This window comes from Xenopus laevis, chromosome 4L, assembly GCF_017654675.1.
Source record: "Xenopus laevis strain J_2021 chromosome 4L, Xenopus_laevis_v10.1, whole genome shotgun sequence".
NCBI lineage: Eukaryota > Metazoa > Chordata > Amphibia > Anura > Pipidae > Xenopus > Xenopus laevis.
The window spans coordinates 150,028,487-150,054,772 of NC_054377.1; the positions used below are offsets into that span (position 1 = coordinate 150,028,487).

The window sequence follows — 26,286 nt, forward strand, 5'->3', positions numbered from 1 at the left end:
GAATGAGTGGGGGGCAACTCCTGCCCTGGGTCTCTTGTGTCTCTCAGTTTAATTAGAGGAACAGATGATCTGACTTGGGGAAGGTTAGTAGAATTATTCTCATTAGGCAGAAGGCAACTTACAATAGATATATCATAGTGTGAATGAACATCAATATTCACATTTGTTCTACTTTGTGAACCACACGATGCCTGTTCCTGTTCCTGAGATCCAACGCACTGAGAGGAAGCGCATGCGAGGAGACGGATGCGGCGAATATAAGGTAAGTAATAGAAATGTTGGTCCTTGTCATTTCATGCATCTGACACAACGCGACTGTCGGGTGAAGACGCAACACGCAGCGTTCGCATCTGACAGTCAGGTGCACGGAGCGACAAGGTCCGACATTTCTATTACTTACCTTATATTCGCCACATCCGTCTCAAGAAGACGCATCGTGTGGTTCAGCCCATAATGAAAGGAGATTTCACCATCAGCATAGGAAGGGGTTCTTTATTGTAAGGGCAGTCAGGTTATGGGATTCTCTTCCAAGAGAGTGGGGATGAGTAATTCATTAGTGGGGAAGGAATAAAATATCACCATTAGCATAGGAAGGAGTTATTTTCTGTAAGGGCAGTCAAGTTATGGTATTCCCTACCAAGAGAGGGGGAATGAGTGATTCATTGGTGGAGAGGAAAGGAGATATCAGCATAGGAAGGGGTTCTTTACTGTAAGGGCAGTCAGGTTATGGGATTCCCTTCCAAGAGTGATTCATTGGTGGGGAAGAAAATAAATATCACTATTAGCATAGGAAAGGTTTTTTTTTACGGTAAGGGCAGTCAGGTTATGGGATTCCCTACCAAGAGAGGGGGAATGAGTGATTCATTGGTGGGGAGGAAAGGAGATTTCACCATCAGCATAGGAAGGGGTTCTTTACTGTAAGGGCAGTCAGGTTATGGGATTCCCTACCAAGAGAGGGGGAATGAGTGATTCATTGGTGGGGAGGAATGGAGATCTCACCATCAGCATAGGAAGGGGTTCTTTACTGTAAGGGCAGTCAGGTTATGGGATTCCCTACCAAGAGAGGGGAATGAGTGATTCATTGGTGGGGAGGAAAGGAGATCTCACCATCAGCATAGGAAGGGGTTCTTTACTGTAAGGGCAGTCAGGTTATGGGATTCCCTACCAAGAGAGGGGAATGAGTGATTCATTGGTGGGGAGGAAAGGAGATCTCACCATCAGCATAGGAAGGGGTTCTTTACTGTAAGGGCAGTCAGGTTATGGGATTCCCTACCAAGAGAGGGGGAATGAGTGATTCATTGGTGGGGAGGAAAGGAGATTTCACCATCAGCATAGGAAGGGGTTCTTTACTGTAAGGGCAGTCAGGTTATGGGATTCCCTACCAAGAGAGGGGAATGAGTGATTCATTGGTGGGGAGGAAAGGAGATCTCACCATCAGCATAGGAAGGGGTTCTTTACTGTAAGGGCAGTCAGGTTATGGGATTCCCTACCAAGAGAGGGGGAATGAGTGATTCATTGGTGGGGAGGAAAGGAGATTTCACCATCAGTAGGGGAACTAGATATTGATCTGGGGAGCAATCTGATTGGCATGTTGGGGTGAGCATGGGTTGCACTTAGAGCTGACACTTGTAAAATGAACCTGATGGATTTATATGTTTTCAACCCAAATGACTATTATGCTACATTAATACAGTTATACCATGTGACCCATTCTGTGCTGGCAGTAACTACATTTGGGGTGAGCTCTTTACAATATCATTGTGGTCTATGGAGTAAAGGGAGAGAGTGAGTGAGTCGGCGCCTGTGGAACCAATAACCTTTATCCCATTTGTGAGTTGCTTAGGGTCACAGAGTCCTGGGGTCCATGTTTGCTGCCAGGGTTATATCGTATCTCTCCTCCCGGCATGTGATCAAAGGTTGAAATGAGTTTCATTGATAGAGAGATTGTTATCTCCCCGGGGCCACACTCACCCCATCAGCTGCATTAAATATCTGTAAAATATCTGTGTCAGCTCTTTCTGTCTGTGTAGTGAGATATCCCGTCACTGGAAGACTTGCAGTATATATGGAATTACACCCATGCAGTAAAGCAGCTAGTAAAAACTCAAGGGGTGGCCCCACCACTGACTTCCCATCCCCCCTGTATGCCCCCCACTATGTGTTAGAGGGAAGGTAAGGTCACATTGCACATGTGGGATCCATAGGGAGCTCCTAGAATGGACACTAACCAATCAGCAGTTACCTTTTAGTGCTATAAATGGGTGCTTCACCTTTAAATTCATTTTTAGCCAATTCTAACATCTTTTCAATTGGTCTTCATTATTTAATCTTTTTTTTATAGTTTTTTAATTATTTGCCTTCTTCTTCTTCGGACTCTTTCCAGCTTTCAAATGGGGGGTCACTGACCCCATTTAAAAAACAAATGCCCTGGAAGGCTACAAATGTATTGTTATTGTTACTTTTTATTCCTCGTCTTTCTATTCAGGCTTCTCATTCTTATTCCAGTCTCTTATGCAAATAAGTACATGGTTGCTAGGGGAATTTGGACCCTAGCAACCACAATGCTATCAATGCAAACTGGAGGGCTGCTGAATAAAAAGCTAAATCATTCAAAAACCACAAATAATAAAAAATTAAAACAAATTACAAAATATCTCAGAATTTCACTCACTACATCCCTAGTTACTACATAACCCCCAAAGGGCACCCCTTTCTGTGGCAGCTGCACCCCTGGGTGCCCCTCCCAGCCTCTCTGGGCATTGTGGGAATATGAGTCTAATATACTAATGGTAATATGCTAATAATATACTGAGGTTTTACACTGTAATCTCTACAGATTAATTCATTCTGCTGCAGATTCACATTCCCAGCAGCTGCTCCGAGTCACTCACTGCTCTCCCAGGACTCCCATTCGGCTCAAGCTTTGCCCCTTCAACTCCCAGCAGTGCTCAGAGATGGGGTGTGGACCCTCCGCAGAAGCAGGTAAGAGATCCCATGATTCCCTAATCCACTCATTGGCTGGGGCAAGGGGCCACAACCCCTAATTAGTCCCCCATTCTCTATAATTGGCCCTAAACTTTCCCATTTATGGCTCATTAAAGGGGACAGCAGCGTATTAGCGCCTGGGTTTTGTGTACTAAGATAAGGAGAGATAAAGTCTGTATTTCATCAAGAGTTAAGGGGATACAGGCAAGGGAATCCCAAATTTCTGTTGTTTTTATGCCCCATAGATTGGGGCCCTGTCCTTCCTACATTACCAAGGGCCCAATCTGCTCTCGAACGCCTGGTTACCCTAAAATCCTGACTGCTAAACCTGAGACCTGCAAACACTGCAAGTGCTGTTAGATAGGGATGCCTGAAAACTCTGTATTGGGATTTAGCAGAATCCTGAATCGTTCATGAAGGATTCGCAGAACCCTGATGTACATATGTAAAGGGTTAAAAATAAAAAATAAAAAATCACAATTTCTTTGTTCATGTAAATAAAAATCACATGATTTAAGCATTCGGATTTGCTTCTGTTAGACACTTGCATTTGGAATCCCAAACTGATCCTGTACTGGTGCATTCCCAGAATTAATTGCTTCGCTCTGTGTTAAGCTAAAGGCTCATTACATGGTGAACTTTCCCTTTAAATGGCATGTACAGGGATCTGAGATGAACTCGTATGCAGACGGCCTGAGAGTTGGTGTAGAAGGCTGGGAGTTGCAGTTCATACACACTTCATGAATATAATAGCATCATGCTAATTCCTTCTATCACAGAATCCTGTTATTTACTAAATTTAACCCCTTCATATGCAAATTGCACCCCCCCTGCCCGGGGCGCAGCAACTCATTCCCAAAGCATCAGGCATCCCTGTATCTTAAACAGGTGGTTCACCTTTAAGTTTATTTTTAGTATGTTATAGAATGGCCAACTCTAAGCAACTTTTCAATTGGTCTACATTATTTATATTTTATAATTTTTGAATGAGCTTCTGATTCTTTCCAACTTTGAAATGGGTCACTGACCCCATCTAAAAAAACAAATGCTCTGTAATGGCTACAAATGTATTGTTATTGCTACTTTTTATTACTCGTCTTTCTATTCAGGCCTCTCCTATTTATATTTCAGTCTCTTTTTCAAATCAATGCATGGTTGCTAGGGGAATTTGGACCCTAGCAACCTGATGGCTGAAATTGCAAACTGGAGAACTGCTGAATAAAAAGCTAAATAACTCAAAAACCACAAATAATAAAAAATTAAAAACAATTGCAAATTGTCTCAGAATATCACTCTCTACAGCACACTAACAGTTAATTTAAAGGTGAACAACCCCTGCAATCCCAGTATTTTTATTACTGTGAACAAGGTGCTTCAGTTATTCCTGGGCAAATCTACACACAGGGGTGTAACTATAGAGGAAGCAGATCCTCTTCCATTTTTTTTATATCTTTGTATTGGCGGGGGCTGCCATAATGCTTTTCTTCTCGTTCTTTGTATATTTGCGTTTATCTACCTTTAATACACAAAAGCCATGAATATCTTGTAAATTATATCCTTATAAATGGTGACTAGTGATGTCATCAGTTCTAAACGGTGAGTTCTGATGTCATTTCTGTCACATGACTCACTGAAACTTGTGTATTATAATAAAGTACCCCCAGTTGCCTTCGGCCTCGTGTTTTTATATGGTCATGAAACTCCTCTGAAACTTATAATATCCTTATAATTTACAAGAGGGGGTACTTTATTCATTATATAAATGGTGACTAGTAGTGATGTGCGGGTCGAGAATTTCCCTACCCGCATCCGACCCAGGCCCGCTGCTCCCCTTTATTTATAGACCCGCACCCGACCTGACCCGCCCCGCAGTGACATCACAAAAGTCTATAAATTCCGGCGCCGGAAGCTGGCAGTACTAGGTCGCGGCCGGGGAGAGCAGGAGAAGAGCTCGACCCGTGCATTTTGTCCAGGGGTCGGCCCGCACATCACTAGTGACTATTAATAAACAATGACTAGTGATGTCATCAGTTATAAACGGTGAGTAGTGATGTCATTTTTTCATATAACTCACTGAAACTTGTGTATTATAATAAATAATTACCCCTTGTTGGAAAATATGAGGATATTACCTCGGAGTTCCAGGCCTAGTGCGTTTCATATGGTTATGAAACTCCTCAGTGACTTATAATATCCTTATATTTTACAAGAGGGGCTACTTTATTCACTATATGCTGCACCCCTAGCAGGCATATGAATTTCTTGGGGTTTTTTTCTTGTCATGCACTGAATAAATATGAGTCTGTTCTGGCAGGAGAATGATGGATTTCATGGGAGGAGGAGGAGGATTGATTAGCATGTTAGCCCCACCCCCGCTGATCATTTATTACTGTTTTTTTCCAGCTCCAGTGGAACGCAGAGACTGGTAAATATACTGGAAATTACTATTTCTTTAACCCGCTGTGCTCCTATTTATATATTTGCACCCGCCCTGATATCATGGAAGGGGGCGGGGCATACTGGCAAGCGTGTATAGAAAAGGAGCGTGTCCGGTGGTAATGAGGCACTAGGAGAAGAACAATGCGAAACACTGGTCCCGTGGGTTTAGGGTCGGCCCACACATCACTAGTGACTGTCTAGATGTTCCACTATAGAGGGGGTGCTTTGCTCTCTCCCTGGTTAAAATGCCCTTGGGTGCCTCAAATACCCCTACTACCCCTCCCCGGCTTTTATGATTCTTAGTACATGCGGCACAAGACAAGGTGCAAGGAGCCAATTTACAAATGGAAATGAGAAAACTTAAATTATTTAATATATAAAGTTGTATAATGCTAATGACAGTTATAATAAAGTCATTCTGGCTTTCATCAGACTTTAGATTGTCACTACCTGTTGAAAGCCATCATTTTTCTGTATTTGGTTTTTAAAGGACAACTAAAGCCTAACTAAAGAAGTAGGTCCCCAAAGATGCCCCAGTAGCTCCCCATCTTCTTTTCTGCTGATTCACTGCACATGCTCTGTGCTGCTGTCACTTACTGAGCTTAGGGAGCCACTCACAATATACAGTACACATAGAATAGAAATGTCACAATATAAGGCTGATTAGTAATTAATACACATAATTACTACATGGCAGCACAGAAACCAGTGCAATTAGCATCAGAATTGAATAATCAGCAAACCTGTAGCATCAGCTTATATTACAGCCAGGGAAGCTCATTTTCTGCTGGATAATTAGTGACGAGCCCTAAGCTTAGCTTCTCAACAGCCAATCAGAGCCCACTGAGCATGTGAGTGTCACAGACACTTTCCAAGATGGTGACCCCCTGTGACAAGTTTGAAGTCCTGGATCATTGCTGCTATTGACAAGCTGACACTTTAGCCTCGTGCAATAAGTTCACTACATAAAATATGCCATTCTTGCCAAATTAATTTTTAGGGTTTAGTTCTCCTTTAAGAAATGAGAAAAAAATTTAATATTTGCCCCTATATTTTCTGCACTGCTTGTGCCGGTTCTTTGCAGTCACTCAGGGCAGGTGGGATTATACTGTTCATACTCAGAGTACAAATAAACCAGTATATAGTATTATCTGAGTGTTACAAAGTGACCAATAGCATCTGTGCCCCCTCAGCAAAATCCCCTTTATTGGCTGATGCCACAGAATCATACTAAGGGTCACTATGGGGCAATTACTAATAATATGTCTTTGTTTTTGTCTTTAGCACAGACAGTGAAGACCGGTAAGTCCCCGTTCTGTATTCTGTGTCCATATCATTCACACACTGGGGGCATTATGGGAACACGTGTAGAATATTCTGTGGATAACAACACTGCCTCCTAGTGGTTACAATAAAAAGAAATTCACATTCAAATTCACTTCAATGGGAATGATCAGAGGTTCCAGAAAGGGTTGTTCTCCTTTAAGTTAACTGTTAGTATGATGTAGAGAGGGATATTCTGAGACAATTTGCAATTGGTTTTAATTTTTTATTATTTGGAGTTTTTGAGTTATTTAGCTTTTTATTCAGCAGCTCTCTAGTTTGCAATTTCAGCAATCTGGTTGCTAGGGTTCAAATTACTCTAGCAACTATCCAAGAGACTGTTGAATATGAACAGGAGAGGCCTGAATAAAAATAAGAGTAATAGAAAGTAGCACTAGCAATAAATGTGTAGCCTTACAGAGCATTTGTGTTTAGATGGGGTCAGTGACCCCCCATTTGAAAGCTGGAAAGAGTCAGAAGAAGAAGGAAAATAACTTAAAAACTATAAAAAAAGAACTAAAAAAAAAAGACCAACTGAAAAGTTGCTTAGAATAAGATATTCTATAACATAATTAAAGTTAACTTAAAGGTGATCCACCCCTTTAAAGGGAAAGTTTCAGCTTGAATTGTCTTTGCCCAGTTTGAAAGATATAAATATATTCCTATATTTCCCTGGGCCAGACTTGCAGGTCTGTCATTTTAAGATTTTGTTTGTAATTCCAAATTCCTTTGTGTTTGTTTCTTTTATTTGTTATGAAAATTTTTTTCAATAAAGACATATTTGAAAAAAAAAATGTGCTTTTTTCAGAGAAGCACTTTTATGACTTTGTATTTTCAATTCATTTCATTTTTGTATTTATTTTCTCTATTGCTTCTAACAGCCTGTGCACTTTCTATCCCCTTCCATTGCCGACTCTCAGTTGAGTTAAAGCCTGGTATTAGCAATCTACCACCCCCCCCAAAAAAAAAAATTGGTTATGGCAATACAATAAAATATAATTTGTTCTTGAATCCCAACACAGACCTCCAACTCAAACCACCTACGTGTCATGTGGATCGGGAATTGATGAGACCCCAGAGAAGGCAAAGTCGTGAGTATTTAAATTAACTGTTAGTATGATGTAGAGAGTAATATTCTGAGACAATTTGAAATTGGTTTTCATTTTTTATTATTTGTGGTTTTTGAGTTATTTAGCTTTTTATTCAGCAGCTCTCCAGTTTGCAATTCCAGTCATCTGGTTGCTAGGATGCAAATTAACCTGGCAACCATGCACTGATCTGAATAAGAGACTGAAATTTGAATAGGAGAGGCCTGAATAGAAAGAGGAGTAATAAAAAAGTAGCAGTAACAATACATTTGTAGCCTTACAGAGTATTTGTTTTTTAGATGGGGTCAATGACCCCCATTTGAAAGCTGGAAAGAGTCAGAAGCAGAAGGTAAATAATTCAAAAACTATAAGAAAGAAAAAAATGAAGACCAATTGAAAAGTTGCTTAGAATTAGCCATTGTATAAGCCCCGAATACCCGAAATTCCCTGAAATCCGAAAAATTTGTGATTTTTAGTGTTATAATAGGATTAAAAAAAATCACGAATTTTTCGGAATTTATTAAACCCCGAGGGCTAAAAAGTCAGAATATAAAAACATGGCATCTCAAACCTGTCGAGGTTGCATAAAAGTCAATGGGAACAGTCCTATTGATTTTTGGTTGTGTTGGGGGTGTTGGGCAATTTCATGATGTTTTCAGGACTTTCGGGTGAAAAAAATCGTGAAAATCGGAGCTTTTCCCGCAAAGGTATTTTTCGGAGAAAATGTAATAATAAATAAGCGTTAAAAACCCGACCGGGTTAGATCGGAGTTTGTAGCAGCCGATATTGAAATAAATTCGGACCTTGATAAATAACCCCCTAAAAGTTAACTTAAAGATGAAGCTCTCCTTTAACCCTTTGAATGTCAGTTTGCCATGAGCAGGACTATGAGATGCCAGGGAAATCCTGCGCTGATTCGAAATGCCCTTTGTTTCTTTACTCTCACTGACCCCGTTTTGATTTATAACTTATTAAAAATCCAATTTTTGCTTTTTTTCCTGCAAACCCATGTAAAAAAGGATTGACGGTAAGGAAAGACATTTTCTAATGCTTATTGATTCCATGCCGGGCTCTATAGTTCCACCACCGAATCCTCCCACCCTTTATTCACTGACAGTTTTCCTTTTGTGTGACAGATAAAAGCAATGGTTAGAAGCAAACTGCTCGCTGGAGGAAGAGACAGAAGGAAAATAAAATCATGTACATTGGGGACGTCGCTCAGATCTTTACTTCTTGACTTCACTGCAAATGTAATGGGACAGCGAATCATTCACAAACTGGTTGTACAAATGTCTGTGAGAATAAATAAGAACTCAGTGTGGATTTCCCCTGCAATAAAAGGACCAAGAAAGTGACACATCAGTGTAAACTACTGGTTCTGTTTTCACTAATGGTGTTTGGGGCTTTTTATATGGGGAGTTTGCTCTGGTCGGGGCAGTGAGATCAACTAAAGGGATTTGCCCTGCTGTGTGTTATCCAAATCTGGGGGCACATTTATTTAGCTTGTGTGAAGGATTAGAAGGAAAAAAACTTTGAATTTCGAATGTTTTTTTTGGCTACTTCGACCTTCGACTTCAAATCGAACGATTCGAACTAAAAATCATTCGACTATTCGACCATTCGATAATCGAAGTACTGTCTCTTTAAAAAGACTTCGACCACCTATTTCGCCACCTAAAACCGACCGAGGTACAATGTTAGCCTATGGGGAAGGTCCCCATAGGCTTTTTTTGATCGAAGGAAAATCGTTCGATCGATCGATTAAAATCCTTCGAATCGATTTAATCTTTCGATCGAACGATTTTTCCTACGATCGTTTGAACAAACAAATTGCAGTAAATCCCTCGACTTCGATATTCAAAGTCGAAGGATTTTACTTCGACAGTTGAATATCGAGGGTTGATTAACCCTCGATATTCGACCCATAGTAAATGTGCCCTCTAATGAAATTCAGACTTCTTGGGCTTGAGCTCTAATATTTGGCCCAGTTGGGATAGGTTACACTGGAGAAGAGACACATAAGAGGGATATGATCACTATATATAAATATATAAGGGGGATATGATCACTATATATAAATATATAAGGGAGATATGATCACTATATATAAATATATAAAGGGATATGATCACTATATATAAATATATAAGGGGGATATGATCACTATATATAAATATATAAGGGGATATGATCACTATATATAAATATATAAGGGGATATGATCACTATATATAAATATATAAGGGGGATGTGATCACTATATATAAATATATAAGGGGATATGATCACTATATATAAATATATAAGGGGATATGATCACTATATATAAATATATAAGGGGGATATGATCACTATATATAAATATATAAGGGGGATATGATCACTATATATAAATATATAAGGGGGATATGATCACTATATATAAATATATAAGGGGATATGATCACTATATATAAATATATAAGAGGGATATGATCACTATATATCTAAATATATAAGGGGGATATGATCACTATATATAAATATATAAGGGGGATATGATCACTATATATAAATATATAAGGGGGATATGATCACTATATATAAATATATAAAGGGATATGATCACTATATATAAATATATAAAGGGATATGATCACTATATATAAATATATAAGGGGGATATGATCACTATATATAAATATATAAGGGGGATATGATCACTATATATAAATATATAAGGGGATATGATCACTATATATAAATATATAAGGGGGATATGATCACTATATATAAATATATAAGGGGATATGATCACTATATATAAATATATAAGGGGATATGATCACTATATATAAATATATAAGGGGATATGATCACTATATATAAATATATAAGGGGATATGATCACTATATATAAATATATAAGGGGATATGATCACTATATATAAATATATAAGGGGATATGATCACTATATATAAATATATAAGGGGGATATGATCACTATATATAAATATATAAGGGGGATATGATCACTATATATAAATATATAAGGGGATATGATCACTATATATAAATATATAAGGGGGATATGATCACTATATATAAATATATAAGGGGGATATGATCACTATATATAAATATATAAGGGGATATGATCACTATATATAAATATATAAGGGGATATGATCACTATATATAAATATATAAGGGGATATGATCACTATATATAAATATATAAGGGGATATGATCACTATATATAAATATATAAGGGGATATGATCACTATATATAAATATATATGGGGATATGATCACTATATATAAATATATAAGGGGGATATGATCACTATATATAAATATATAAGGGGGATATGATCACTATATATAAATATATAAGGGGGATATGATCACTATATATAAATATATAAGGGGATATGATCACTATATATAAAGTGCTTAGCAATGACAGTTAAACAAGGCAGTTGGACAAGGCATTGACAAGTTAAAAGGAACAGGATTATCTTCTATCAACAGTGAACCATCTGGGATAAGAAGAAAACAGATTTGTTTGTACCTGCCAGTTTGTAACTTCTTACTCCAAACATACTTTATCCTGTATTTCTCCTCCTCTCACTCTGATGCTTCATAAAACATTTTTCACTACCTCCCCCATCAAGTCCCAGTTCTATACAAATCTCATCCTCTCTACTCTCCTCTCCTTCCCTCTCCACACATGAAGTTTATAAAGTACTCTGTTTAGCTATTCCACAAAACTCCTCTTTTTCATACAAACTAAGAACTTACAAATCCCGCTCTCACTTAGGGGCAAATTCACTAAGCCGCGAAGCGCCGACCGCTAGCGTTAATTCGCTAGCGTTTGGCATTTTCGCTGCTGCGCAAATTCACTAACGAACGCTGGCGTTGTTTCGCTAGTGTTACTTCGCAACCTTACGCCAGACGAATTTTCGCTAGCGACGAAACTACGCAAATTCACTAACTTGCGCAGTGTACTGAACGCTACCTTTTACGTTAGACTTCCTTCGCCACCTCAGACCTGGCGAAGCGCAATAGAGTAGATAGGGATTGTTTAAAAAAAAGTCAAATTTTTTTCTAAGTCCCAAAAAACGCTGGTGTGTTTTCTACATGATGGCTGATAGGCTGAAAAAGATCGAAAAAATTTTTGGGGCTCCCCATCCTCCCCCCTACATTTTATGACTCATGGCAACTTACCTAGACAGTGGGCACATGTGTAGGGCAAAATAAAATTTTTATTTGCTGATTTGAAGGTTTTCTAGGCATTTGTAGCGCAGATACGTGTTCCTCCATTGAAATTTGAATTTTGCGCCGTATGCAAATTAGCCTTCGCTAGCGTAACTTCGCTTTATATAGCGAATCAACGCTAGCGCAACTCCGCAACCTTACGCTACCCCTGTGCGCAACTTCGGATTTTAGTGAATTTTCTGAGCCCTGGCGAAACTACGCCTGGCGAAGTGCGGCGAAGTTGCGCCTGGCGCAACTTCGCATCTTAGTGAATTTGCCCCTGTGTCTCTTTCCTTTCTATTACTGGCAGCTGGGGACATTTCCCCAAACCCTGGCCCTTACCCCATCCCAGTTATAACACGGCCACAAGCTCCTCCTCTCCGGTGCAACTCTTACTCCTATACCCAAAAACCCAGTTAATCTTTCCTGTGTCAGATCTGTCTGCAACAAACTCACCGCTATACACGACCATTTCATTGCAAATTCCTTTAACCTACTCGCACTCACTGACACCTGTCTCTCTCCTACTGACACTGTCTCACCTGCTGCCTTGTCCTATGGGGGCTACACCTTACTCATACTTACTCATACTTACTCATACTTATTCATACTCCCACACCTGCTAACAGACCTGGAGGTGGGGTACGTTTGCTTCTCTCTCCCCGCTCTACTTTTAAAGTTCTTCCACCTGTTCCCTCTCTATCATTCTCCTCATTTGAGGCTCACTGCATTAGGCTCTTTTCTCCTGTTTCACTCTGCATTGCTCTTATATATCCACCACCAGGACCAACTGCACAATTTCTGGACAACTTTGCTGCTTGGATTCCTTACTTTCTTTCATCTAACATCCCATCCATCATATTAGGTGACTTTAATATACCCGTTAACAACATTAACAACTCTTCTGTCTCTAAATTTCTTTCACTAACCTCCTCCCTAGGCTTATCTTTGTGCTCAGACTCCCCCTCTCACTCCAATGGTAATGCTCTGGATCTCATATTTACCAGACTCTGTTCAACCACCAATTTTACTAACTCACCATTTCCCCTCTCTGATCACAATATTGTCACATTTCAACTCTCACTAACTCCCTCCTCACCCCCTGCTATTCCCCAAACACGTACTTACCGTGACTTGCAAGCTGTAGACGTGTCTCATCTCTCTTCTTCCTTTGACTCTCTTCACTCTAATATCTCAGCCATCTCTTGTCCTAATGTGGCTACCTCTGTCTACTATAGTACTCTCACCACTGCCCTAAATGAGCTGCTCCTATAAAAACTAAACGTTCTAGACCCAAACCACTTCAACCTTGGCATACTGCTCATACAAAAGCTCCAAAGACAGTCACGTGCACTTGAGCGTCGCTGGCGCAATCCCGCTCAGAATCAGACTTTTGGAGCTACAAATCTGCCCTGCGCTCCTTTAACACCAGCCTCTTCCAAGCCAAACAAACATACTTTACTTCACTCATTAACTCCCTTTCTAAAAAACCAGCACAACTTTTCTCCACCTTTAACACTCTCCTTTCCCCTTCTCCACCCCCTCCATGCACATCTGTCTCTGCTCAAGATATTGCTGAGCACTTCAAAAACAAAATTGTCAGAAGGGACATTACACTACTCAACCCCCCTAGACTTCCACCACCCTCCCTCCACACTCCCCAATCTCTCCTGTTCTCCTTCACCCCTGTCACTGATGAGGAATCTCAAAGCTTTTGGCCTCTTCTCACCTTACCACCTCCCCACTTGATCCAATTCCCTCAAAACTTCTCCACAATATCAATCCTTGTCTAATCAAAGCCTTAACTCACCTATTTAATCTTTCGCTCTCAACTGGACTGTTTCCTTCTCAACTAAAACACGCTCTTGTCACCCCCATTCTGAAAAAAACCCTCTCTTGATCTCTCCAATCTTGACAACCTCTGACCTATCTCTCTGCTACTTTTCATCTCTAAACTACTTGACGCCTAGTCTACAACCGACTAACCTCATTCCTCTCTGACAATAACCTGCTGGACCCTCTACAATCTGGTTTTAAGCCACAACACTCCACAGAAACTGCCCTGACTCAACTAACTAATGACCTTTTTACCTCTAAAGCCAACAATCATTTCTCACTACTAATACTGCTTGATCTCTCAGCCACATTTGACACTGTAGATCACCCTCTCCTCCTCCAGTCCCTCCATTCACTTGGCCTTCGTGACACAGCCCTGTCCTGGTTCTCTTCTTACATCACCAATCGTTCCTTCAGTGTCTCCTACAATGGAGTATCATCTTCTCCCCTACCTCTTTCTGTTGGAGTTCATCAAGGCTCTGTCCTGGGACCATTACTATTCTACCGCTATACTTCCTCCCTCGGCAAATTAATCAACTCGTATGGTTTCCACTACCACCTCTATGCTGACGATACTCAGATCTATCGCTCATCTCCTGATCTCAACCCAGAACTCCTAACTCGCGTCTCCTCCTGCCTGTCCGCTATCTCTACCTGGATGTCGCAATGCTACCTTAAATTAAACCTCTCTAAAACTGAAATGGTTCTCTTTCCTCCAACTAAAACCAGTAACATCCCGGAAGTATCCATCATAGTTAACAATTCCACTATCAACCCCTCTCCCCAGGCCCGGTGCCTTGGGATTATCCTAGATTCTGCCCTGTCATTCACTCCTCATATCCAGTCACTTATTAAATCATGTCACTTCCACCTAAGGAACATATCCAAAATACGATCATTTATCACCCACGATGCTGCCAAAATTCACCATATCATGTCTAGACTACTGTACCTCTCTTTTAATTGGCCTTCCCCTCCAGAGACTGTCACCTCTCCAGTCCATAATGAACACTGCTGCGAGGCTCATACACCTCAGCAATCGCTCCTCCTCAATCCCTGCACTGGACCCTACTTTGACGGTGTATTCTACCTCCAAAGACGTGGTACGTCCATGGGGGCTTCCTTTTCTCCCACTTATGCCAACGTTTTCATGGGTTGGTGGGAGAGGCAACACGTCTTTGGAGATACTAATCCGTACAGTAAACATAGCATCTATTTTTATCGATATATCAATGATTGTATCGGAATTTGGGATGGCGATGAGCAGTCTCTATCATTGTTTATTGATCATTGTAATGCAGTAACACATGGGATACAATTTGTTGATTGTGGGTACGACGCAAAAGACATCAAATCGGCTTACGATCAGGCTGTCTCCAGAAATAGGTTACACCTATTGAAGTATACCAATAACAATAAGCACAAAAATATTAAAAAGAATAAATACGATACTTATACACCATCTAGGGGCCAAGAGCAAATCTCTAAATTGCGCTTTTCGGCAGTTTATACTAAAGATACACATTATATACAATGGAGCATATGAAGACATTGGGGTATCCTTTTACAGGATACCATTTTGAAAGATACCCTAGACCAGTCACCATCTTTTGTATTTCGAAAGGGGAGATCTTGAGCATCATGTTTATCCCCTAGTCTCTACACATCTAAGGAACCCAATACAGATGCAGCTTGGCTGCGAAATAAAGGCACTTACAAATGTGGTCGGAATAGGTGTAAGTCGTGCACAGTACTTAACGTGTCTTCCATGTTTAGCAGTACATTTACAGGTGAAAATTACACTGTTAAACAATATTTTAACTGCTGTTCTAGGTGGGTCATTTACCTGGTTACCTGCGCATGTGGGGTCCAATAGGTGGGTAAGAATACACAGTGCGCAGGAGTCAGGTTTTTGGAACACCTATTGGCTGATAAAAAATCAGCCATTGCCAAACATATAATAGAAAAATAGAATAGAAAATAGGTGACAAGGATAGGACCCTGTCGAGGTCAAAAGCATATTGGATTTTTCAACTTAAAACAATAGATACATATGTTGGACTAAATCGTGATTGGGAACTAACATGCTATTTTTGATGCCTCATTAACTGCTGTTTTTCTTAATGAATTGATACAAATGAACTTTTTTTTAAAAAAGACATAAGGATGAGATCACAAAAGGGATTGATTTAATTAATTAATTGATTTAATATAATTTAATTCATTTATTTAAAAATTCCTTGAAATATTTCTTGCATGATTTGAAATTCTTTCTTAAAAAATTCTCTTTATTATTAATTTGGTTCATGATTTTCAGTTCCATCTCAATATATATAATTAAATTATTGATATTAAGTATATGAATTAACTGTTACTTAGAACCAACATATATGTAAGTGGTACAGGCCCTGTCTTATATCTCATGTATATATCTTTAGTGCTTGCCAACGATAGGGTTAATGTTTTTAAAGGGGTGTGGTGTTTCCCTTTTTAAATGTTCACACAGATGGAAACAAAAAAGCTTTTGAGGAAGTGGTTTTGTCCACGAAACGCGTCAAGCATACAGACTGCAATACGCTCTGTCTGATGTTTTAAAGAATTTCTAATAAATGGATGTTTTAAAGCCAGTGGTGCTCCGCGTTTAAAGGATATTGAAGGAGGGAGAGGGAATCCCATCTCAGGTTACAGGAGGGAGAGGGAATCCCATCTCAGGTTACAGGAGGGAGAGGGAATCCCATCTCAGGTTACAGGAGGGAGAGGGAATCCCATCTCAGGTTACAGGAGGGAGAGGGAATCCCAGCTCAGGTTACAGGAAGGAGAGGGAATCCCAACTCAGGTTACAGGAGGGAGAGGTAATCCCAGCTCAGGTTACAGGAGGAAGAAGGAATCCCAACTAAGGTTACAGAAAGGAGAGGGAATCCCAGCTCAGGTTACAGGAAGGAGAGGGAATCCCAGCTCAGGTTACAGGAGGAAGAAGGAATCCCAACCTAGGTTACAGAAAGGAGAGGGGAATCCCAGCTCTGGTTAAAGTAGGAAGAAGGAATCCCAGCTCAGGTTACAGGAGGGAGAGGGAATCCCAGCTCAGGTTACAGGAAGGAGAGGGAATCCAAGCTCAGGTTACAGGAGGGAGAGGGAATCCCATCTCAGGTTACAGGAAGGAGAGGGAATCCCAGCTCAGGTTACAGGAAGGAGAGGGAATCCCAGCTCAGGTTACAGGAAGGAGAGGGAATCCCAGCTCAGGTTACAGGAAGGAGAGGGAATCCCAGCTCAGGTTACAGGAAGGAGAGGGAATCCCAGCTCAGGTTACAGGAAGGAGAGGGAATCCCAGCTCAGGTAACAGGAGGGAGAGGGAATCCCAGCTCAGGTTACAGGAGGGAGAGGGAATCCCATCTCAGGTTACAGGAGGAAGAGGGAATCCCAGCTCAGGTTACAGGAGGGAGAGGGAATCCCAGGTCAGGTTACAGGAAGGAGAGGGAATCCCAACTCAGGTTACAGGAGGGAGAGGGAATCCCAGCTCAGGTTACAGGAGGAAGAAGGAATCCCAACCTAGGTTACAGAAAGGAGAGGGGAATCCCAGCTCTGGTTAAAGTAGGAAGAAGGAATCCCAGCTCAGGTTACAGGAGGGAGAGGGAATCCCAGCTCAGGTTACAGGAAGGAGAGGGAATCCCAGCTCAGGTTATAGGAGGGAGAGGCAATCCCAGCTCAGGTTACAGGAAGCAGAGGGAATCCCAGCTCAGGTTACAGGAGGGAGAGGGAATCCCAGCTCAGGTTACAGGAGGGAGAGGGAATTCCAACTCAGGTTACAGGTAGGAGAGGGAATCCCAGCTCAGGTTACAGGAAGGAGAGGGAATCCCAGCTCAGGTTACAGGAGGGAGAGGGACTCCCATGTCAGGTTTCAGGAGGGAGATGGAATCCCAGCTCAGGTTACAGGAGGGAGAGGGAATCCCAGCTCAGGTTACAGGAAGGAGAGGGAATCCCAACTAAGGTTACAGGAGGAAGAAGGAATCCCAACTTAGGTTACAGGAGGAAGAAGGAATCCCAGCTCAGGTTACAGGAAGGAGAGGGAATCCCAGCTCAGGTTACAGGAGGGAGAGGGAATCCCAGCTCAGGTTACAGGAGGGATAGGGAATCCCAACTAAGGTTACAGAAAGGAGAGGGAATCCCAGCTCAGGTTACAGGAGAAAGAAGGAATCCCAGCTCAGGTTACAGGAAGGAGATGGAATCCCAGCTCAGGTTACAGGAGGGAGAAAGAATCCCAGCTCAGGTTACAGGAGGGAGAAAGAATCCCAGCTCAGGTTACAGGAAGGAGAGGGAATCCCAGCTCAGGTTACAGGAAGAAGAGGGAATCCCAGCTCAGGTTACAGGAAGGAGAGGGAATCCCAGCTCAGGTTACAGGAGGGAGAGGGAATTCCAGCTCAGGTTACAGGAAGGAGAGGGAATTCCAACTCAGGTTACAGGAGGGAGAGGGAATCCCAGCTCAGGTTACAGGAGGGAGAGGGAATCCCAGCTCAGGTTACAGGTGGAAGAAGGAATCCCAACTTAGGTTACAGGAAGGAGAGGGAATCCCAACTCAGTTTACAGGAGGGAGAGGGAATCCCAGCTCAGGTTACAGGAGGGAGAGGGAATCCCAGCTCAGGTTACAGGAAGGAGAGGGAATCCCAGCTCAGGTTACAGGAATGAGAGGGAATCCCAGCTCAGGTTACAGGAAGGAGAGGGAATCCCAGCTCAGGTTACAGGAGGGAGAGGGAATTCCAGCTCAGGTTACAGGAAGGAGAGGGAATTCCAGCTCAGGTTACAGGAGGGAGAGGGAATCCCAGCTCAGGTTACAGGAGGGAGAGGGAATCCCAGCTCAGGTTACAGGAGGAAGAAGGAATCCCAACTTAGGTTACAGGAAGGAGAAGGAATCCCAACTCAGGTTACAGGAAAGAGAGGGAATCCCAGCTCAGGTTACAGGAGGGAGAGGCAATCCCAGCTCAGGTTACAGGAAGCAGAGGGAATCCCAGCTCAGGTTACAGGAGGGAGAGGGAATCCCAGCTCAGGTTACAGGAGGGAGAGGGAATCCCAGCTCAGGTTACAGGAAGGAGAGGCAATCCCAGCTCAGGTTACAGGAAGCAGAGGGAATCCCAGCTCAGGATACAGGAGGGAGAGGGAATCCCATGTCAGGTTACAGGAGGGAGAGGGAATCCCAGCTCAGGTTACAAGAGGGAGAGGGAATCCCAGCTCAGGTTACAGGAAGGAGAGGGAATCCCAACTCAGGTTACAGGAGAGAGAGGGAATCCCAGCTCAGGTTACAGGAGGAAGAAGGAATCCCAACTAAGGTTACAGAAAGGAGAGGGAATCCCAGCTCAGGTTACAGGAGGAAGAGGGAATCCCAGCTCAGGTTACAGGAAGGAGAGGGAATCCCAGCTCAGGTTACAGGAGGGAGAGGGAATCCCAGCTCAGGTTACAGGAGGGAGAGGGAATCTCAGCTCAGGTTACAGGAGGGAGAGGGAATCCCAGCTCAGGTTACAGGAGGGAGAGGGAATCCCAGCTCAGGTTACAGGAGGGAGAGGGAATCCCAGCTCAGGTTACAGGAAGGAGAGGGAATCCCAGCTCAGGTTACAGGAGGGAGAGGCAATCCCAGCTCAGGTTACAGGAAGCAGAGGGAATCCCAGCTCAGGTTACAGGAGGGAGAGGGAATCCCAGCTCAGGTTACAGGAGGGAGAGGGAATTCCAACTCAGGTTACAGGTAGGAGAGGGAATCCCAGCTCAGGTTACAGGAAGGAGAGGGAATCCCAGCTCAGGTTACAGGAGGGAGAGGGACTCCCATGTCAGGTTTCAGGAGGGAGATGGAATCCCAGCTCAGGTTACAGGAGGGAGAGGGAATCCCAGCTCAGGTTACAGGAAGGAGAGGGAATCCCAGCTCAGGTTACAGGAATGAGAGGGAATTCCAGCTCAGGTTACAGGAAGGAGAGGGAATTCCAGCTCAGGTTACAGGAAGGAGAGGGAATCCCAGCTCAGGTTACAGGAGGGAGAGGGAATCCCATCTCAGGTTACAGGAGGGAGAGGGAATCCCAGCTCTGGTTACAGGAGGGAGAGGGAATCCCAGCTCAGGTTACAGGAGGGAGAGGGAATCCGAGCTCGGGTTACAGGAGGGAGAGGGAATCCCAGCTCAGGTTACAGGAGGGAGAGGGAATCCCAGCTCAGGTTACAGGAGCGAGAAGGAAGGTGAATAAGGGAGTTTAAGTTGAGAGAAGTAAATCTGATAGAGAAGCCCATGTGTAAAGTGTAGGAGCAACGGAATGTGGTGGCTCTTGACAGAGAGAACTTGAAACAACAGAGGTGTGAGTTCTATTTTCTGATTAAGATAGCTTTCTTAATTTTAACATTTCCTACTCCTTTAAGGTGGGAAGCTGCCCATGGTTTTCAGAAAGATTAATATTGATTGATTTAATTATTCTTTATGGCCTTTATTTGCTATCATTTATTTTTCTAACTTTATTAATTTATTTATCCAAGATTACATCATACACAAGGGGGGTTATTTACTAGGGATGCACCGAATCCACTATTTTGGATGGGGGGCACGTTAGGGGTCGCTGTGGGCTGGCCCCTCTGATCTAAATAGAAAGAGGATTATTGGACTGCCTGATTGTATTGTTTCTGCACTTTTCTCCAATTCTCAAAAGGTGTTGGTATTGGTCTGTGGCCACCCTAGATAACATTAAACGGAACAGAAGTTCTACTATAAGTGATGGCCTGTAAATTGCACAGTTTTTCCTGGGGGTATACTTTGTGGATCATGTCTGGTAGGAGAGGTCCAAAAAGGAATAAATGTCAGTAACTTACAACTGTGATGTAACTGGGCTTCTGTGGTGTTTATACCAATGGCCTGTAGATGTCACTATGCTCATACTTATACTGTGCATACTTCCTGGTAGTTTAAAAGTGGAAGTAACTGTTGTCTAATGGCTACAGGACTCTGCTAATAAAGCACTGTTATACTCTACTCATCCTACCCACAACAGAACAGTTTCTTTAGTTACACCACTGCCTTCAAAGATTTATTTTGCAGGGGGACATACGGAGTGTCATTACACTTCTGCTCATAAACATGATAAATACACTGTGTTGCTCAATGCCATGTGGTGTAACAGGAAGCACTTCTGTACTGAGATTGTGCATGTCTGAGAGGTTTGTCCCACTGAGGCACCCGTAGAGGGAGCATGTGATCAGCTAACCTAGAGGGAGCATGTGACCACCAGCTAACCTAGAGGGAGCATGTGACCAGCTAACCGGGAATCCAGACTGAGAGACAGACGGAGGAGGAGGCTGGAGTGGATCAGTCCCAGGTGAGTGGGTACAAGTGGCAATGGGAAATACCTGTGTTTTACTTACTGCCCCTCATTACTTTCTTTTTGTCTTTTCAGGTGAACAGCACTGAGTCAATACAGGGAATTTTCCACTTGTGCTTATTGTTTCTTATACAGGTGTGTGACTGAACTATACATTTACTCATTGTACTCTTGCTGCTGCTGCACAGACTTACTGTTTGCCCAGGGTCAGATTGGGCCGGTGGGACACCAGGAAAAAACCTGATGGGCTTTGCTTGCCCAGACCCCTCTCCACAGGCGTCTGAGACTACTGCTCTACTCCCTGACCTTCCTATAAGAGGGGGCAGTTGTGGTCCCCTGTTGCAGACCCCCCAAGTCTAACGCTGTGCCCTCCCTGCGCTGCCATTTACTTTTAGTCTGGTGTCTCTGGGTATTTATGTAAATGCCCCTCCCCCATAGAGTCACAGGAATGCTGCTTACATGTACACATTTAAGCAGTTAGGTCAGTTCTGTTTGCCAAAGAAATATTTCATTTGTGCTTTCATGTAAAGTCAAAAAAATAAAATCCCATTGTTACTTTCTTTAATGAAAAAGAAACCTATCTCCAATATACTTTAATTAAAAAATGTGTACCGTTTTTATAAGAAACCTGACTGTATGCAGTGAAATTCTCCCTTCATTTACTGCTGTGGATAGGAATTGTCAGACGGTCCCTAACTGCTCTGCAGGGAAACAATCATACTTATGAGCAGCAGGGGGAGCCCCCGCCTTACTTCCCAGCCATGCAGAACTCAAGCAGCTTTGTTTGTTTCCCTGTAGAGCAGTCGGCGACTGTGTAGAGATAAGTATTGGATTTTATTTTGGCTTTACAACCCCTTTAGGGCAGAGACACAGTGACAAATTGCCTCTACTTCGGGCAACTAATCTCCCTCAACTGCTTTCCCGCCGGCCAGAACGTAAGTCACCTGCGGGATGGCACTTGGATCAATTCGGCTTTCCGAAGTAGCCCGAAGTTTCCTCGTGAGGCAACATCGGGCGACTTCGGAAAACAAAACGTTCAGAGTGCCATCCTGCCGGCGATTTACATTCTAGCCAGCAGGAAGGCAGTTCAGGGAGATGAGTCGCCCGAAATAGAAGCAATTTGTCGCTGGGTGACTAATCTCCCGAAAATAGCAGCGGTGTCTCTACCCTTACTGTTTCCAACTCCAGCTGCAGGGACAAAGACCATGGAGCCAGATTTAAACAGATAAACTGGGATTCTATTTGGAGGATTATTTTGCTGCAGCCACTGGTTCTGCAGAGTTGTAGAAAGTTTGTATCAAACAATACAAAAACTATAAAATCCACATTAGATTACATGACAACACAGGACCCAGTGCAGTCTGTATATTCTGATTATCAATCAGTCTTGCTGTATCGGCTTCTGGCTTATGACGATTCCTAAGCAGCCCAGACCACACTGAGCATGTGCACAGTCTTGGTCTTGCAAAGATGTATAACAAAGTTACAAGATGGTGACCCCCTGTGGCCAACTTTGAAAGCAGAAATCATTTGTTTGATTAGGCTTGTGGTGCAGTAAGTTCATGTTTATGTTTAGTATACAAAATACAGCATTTCTAGCCTTATTCTATTTTAGACTTTACTTCCCCTTTAAAGCTAAAGTACAGCAGTGCCCAGAAGTTCCCAGCAGTGTTGCCTGCAACACTCTCAGGATCCTCTGTAGAACTGCAGCTGTATTCTGTAAGCAGCTCCAGAATGTCAATAGCACAGGCAGAGAAAGTACTTTTATTATAAAACTGGTCACTGCTCATTAATAAAATCTTTAGTATTTTGGGGACGGCATATTTAGGGCAACCATTGAAAAGGTTAATGAAGTGACTGACATGAAGGAACAGACTGGGGTGGAAAGGACATCTATAAAAGGACAATTAGCTCATTGATACAGATCCTTATTATTTATCCCAGGAGAATATTGGGAACACATTTTCTGCAAATAAACAAATTTGGAGCAATTGCTAAGCAAGGGCCCAACAACAACATCTTTATAGGCCCCACATCCCTCAAACTAATTGTCCCACTTTTGCCAGGAGAATCCTGATTTTTGGTCCTCAGCTATTGGTCGCAGACAGCCCCTTAATAGTTCCATTTGACCTCACTCCTAACACTATATAAAGCTTGGCCTCCTGGAGAGGATGGGAATGAACTTGCTTGTCATGAAATGCTTGGGGGCCACCGTATGTTTGTTTACTAGCCATGGAATTTTGGGGATCAAAACAATAAATTTTTTCAGAAGCTGAAACACATTTCTGCCTGTCTGTCTCCACATTTACTCCATTGCAGCCTCCAGGTTAATGGACCGAGAATTAAAGTGACAGTTTCTGTAAAAACAAATCTTCTGTCGCTTTATTAGAGGGGTCATGCTGAGGGTCTCCGGTAAGAATAGTGTCTACATTTTTCAGTATGGACAAGTTCAATAGTTCTACAGAAGATCCTGGGAATGCTGTACTTTTAAAGGAAAACTATACCCCCCAAACAATGTAGGTCTCTATAAAAAGATATTGCATAAAACAGCTCATATGTAAAACCCTGCTTCATGTAAATAAACCATTTTCATAATAATATACTTTTCTAGTAGTATGTGCCATTGGGTAATCATAAATAGAAAATTGCCATTTTTGCCATTGGGATCGTAGGATTCACTGTACTCCCAAACATACCAACAAACCATACATGTTAGGTCACATGAGCCAATTAACAGACAGAGTTGTGTCTTTTGCTTCCACACTTCTTCCTGTTACAGTTAGAGCTGCAGTATTTCTGGTCAGGTGATCTCTTCCTGTTACAGTTAGAGCTGCAGTATTTCTGGTCAGGTGATCTCTTCCTGTTACAGTTAGAGCTGCAGTATTTCTGGTCAGGTGATCTCTGAGGCAGCACACAGACCATCACGAAATGGTGGCTCAAGGCAAGAGATGTAAAAGGGCAATATTTACTTAAATATATATTCCAGTTTGGTAAGATTCTTTAATATGCCACTTAATATGATATGAACTATCTGTTGCTTAAGTGTTCATTTTGGGGGTATAGTTTTCCTTTAATAAGATGGTCACTGCTGGTTGTCACTACACAGGGATACAACCCAACTTTTAAAGACTTTGCAAGAAGACACAATGACTTTCCTCATTTGATGCCCCTTTTCAGGCATCCCTGTATGTGTATTATATATATTATATCACAAGTGTATGGAGCTCAGTAGCATATAGATAAATATGATTAATGTTGTCCTCAGTATAAGTCTTATATTTGATACATAAGATAGGAAAGCGTGTGCTGATTATTTATTCCTCAGGCGTGTGTCTCTGGCAGGAATGTCACAGCTGCCGGTGAGAAAAGGGAGTCATTCAAAAGATCAGCTGGAACCCCATGAAGCTTCTCCTGATAAGGTGAATTTATTTGTGAACTCTTGGAGTTTGTTTACGTTAAATAAGGTTGTTAGGTATGTGCTAACCAAGCATAATTCATTTGTAGCATGGAAATACTCTCCTCCATTACGCTGCACATGATAACAACCAGAGCTTGGTGAATGAACTGCTGCAGAATGGATGCAACGCTCTGGCCAAAAATGGGGTAAGTGTGTGAGGCGTCTAGTGCTGCTCATTTCCTTGGAGGTTGCTGCCATCTTAAATGTAACAGCAAGAATAGAGTCCCTGATTCTCTGAGTGGTTCCTCTTAACAGTGGTGTATGAATCCTAGAATCCTGGCCTCTAACTTACCTGAAGAATAATAAAGGGATCCTGTCATCGGAAAACATGTTTTTTTCAAAACACATCAGTTAATAGTGCTGGTCCAGCAGAATTCTACACTGAAATCCATTTCTCAAAAGAGCAAACAGATTTTTTTATATTCAATTTTGAAATCTGACATGGGGCTAGACATTTTGTCAATTTCCCAGCTGCCCCTGGTCATGTGACTTGTGTCTGCACTTTAGGAGAGAAATGCTTTCTGGCAGGCTGCTGTTTTTCCTTCTCAATGTAACTGAAGGAGTCTCAGTGGGACATGGGATTTTACTATTGAGTGTTGTTCTTAGATCTACCAGGCAGCTGTTATCTTGTGTTAGGGAGCTGCTATCTGGTTACCTTCCCATTGTTCTTTTGTTTGGCTACTGGGGGGGGGGGGGGAGGGGGGGGTGATATCACTCCATCTTGCAGTACTGCAGTAAAGAGTGATTGAAGTTTATCAGAGCACAAGTCACATGACTTGGGGCAGCTGGGAAATTGACAATATGTCTAGCCCAATGTCAGATTTGAAAATGTAATATAAAAAAATCTGTTTTCTCTTTTGAAAAATGGATTTCAGTGCAGAATTCTGCTGGAGCAGCACTATTAACTCATTCATTTTGAGAAAAATGTTTTTTCCCATGACAGTATCCCTTTAAGGAAAACTGTTTTTCCCACCAAGGTGCGAGTGAATAGATCCTGCATGAGGAAACAGTACTATTTTGTGAAAAAATCATCATTTGTACACTTCACAAATAACTCCTACTATTTGTTTATGTCCTGCTTTATTAGATTCAATTCAATGACTTGTCAGTGAAATATCATACATAGAAGCCCATGGGCATGGTGGGCCATAAAGCTCTCTTGAAGGGCAACATCCTAAACCTGTTGCCCCACCTAACGCCATGGAAATCACAGTTCATTGGTTTCACTGTACAAAGATGGTTTTCTACTAAAGAGTTATTCACAGTGCATTTAGTTTAAATGTATATTAAGAATTGCTGTTTTGTTTTTGTGAATGAGAAGGAAGAAGCAACTCATCTACAATTACTTTGGTTTCTTTCTTTCTAGAGTGGCCTGACACCCATTCATTTTGCAGCTCTAGGGGATAATGTGGAAATCTTAGAGGTGCTCCTCTCAAAGGCGCCACATGCTGTTAACCTGAAGAACATTAAGGTACCACTTAGGCATAGTGAATGATGTACCCCTATCGTAAAAGTGCTTTACATCACTAAGCAATGTTTATATATTGAATAAAGTACACCCTCTTTTAAAATATGAGGATAT

At 42.0% G+C, this 26,286-nt stretch overlaps 1 protein-coding gene across 2 annotated transcripts in view; it reads left to right on the forward strand.

Moving 5' to 3' along the window:
- Positions 1-21,145: 21,145 nt before the first annotated feature.
- Positions 21,146-26,286, forward strand: part of LOC108705106 — a 30,177-nt gene continuing 25,036 nt past the window's right edge. Inside the window, exons 1-5 of one of the 2 annotated variants that reach the window (XM_018241914.2) lie at positions 21,146-21,244; positions 21,323-21,382; positions 24,573-24,666; positions 24,752-24,850; positions 26,071-26,175. In XM_018241914.2, coding sequence (XP_018097403.1) covers positions 24,592-24,666; positions 24,752-24,850; positions 26,071-26,175 — 279 coding nt within the window. In that variant the 5' untranslated portion in view covers positions 21,146-21,244; positions 21,323-21,382; positions 24,573-24,591. The remainder of the gene's footprint in view (positions 21,245-21,322; positions 21,383-24,572; positions 24,667-24,751; positions 24,851-26,070; positions 26,176-26,286) is intronic. The other variant, XM_018241913.2, reaches the window with a different exon arrangement.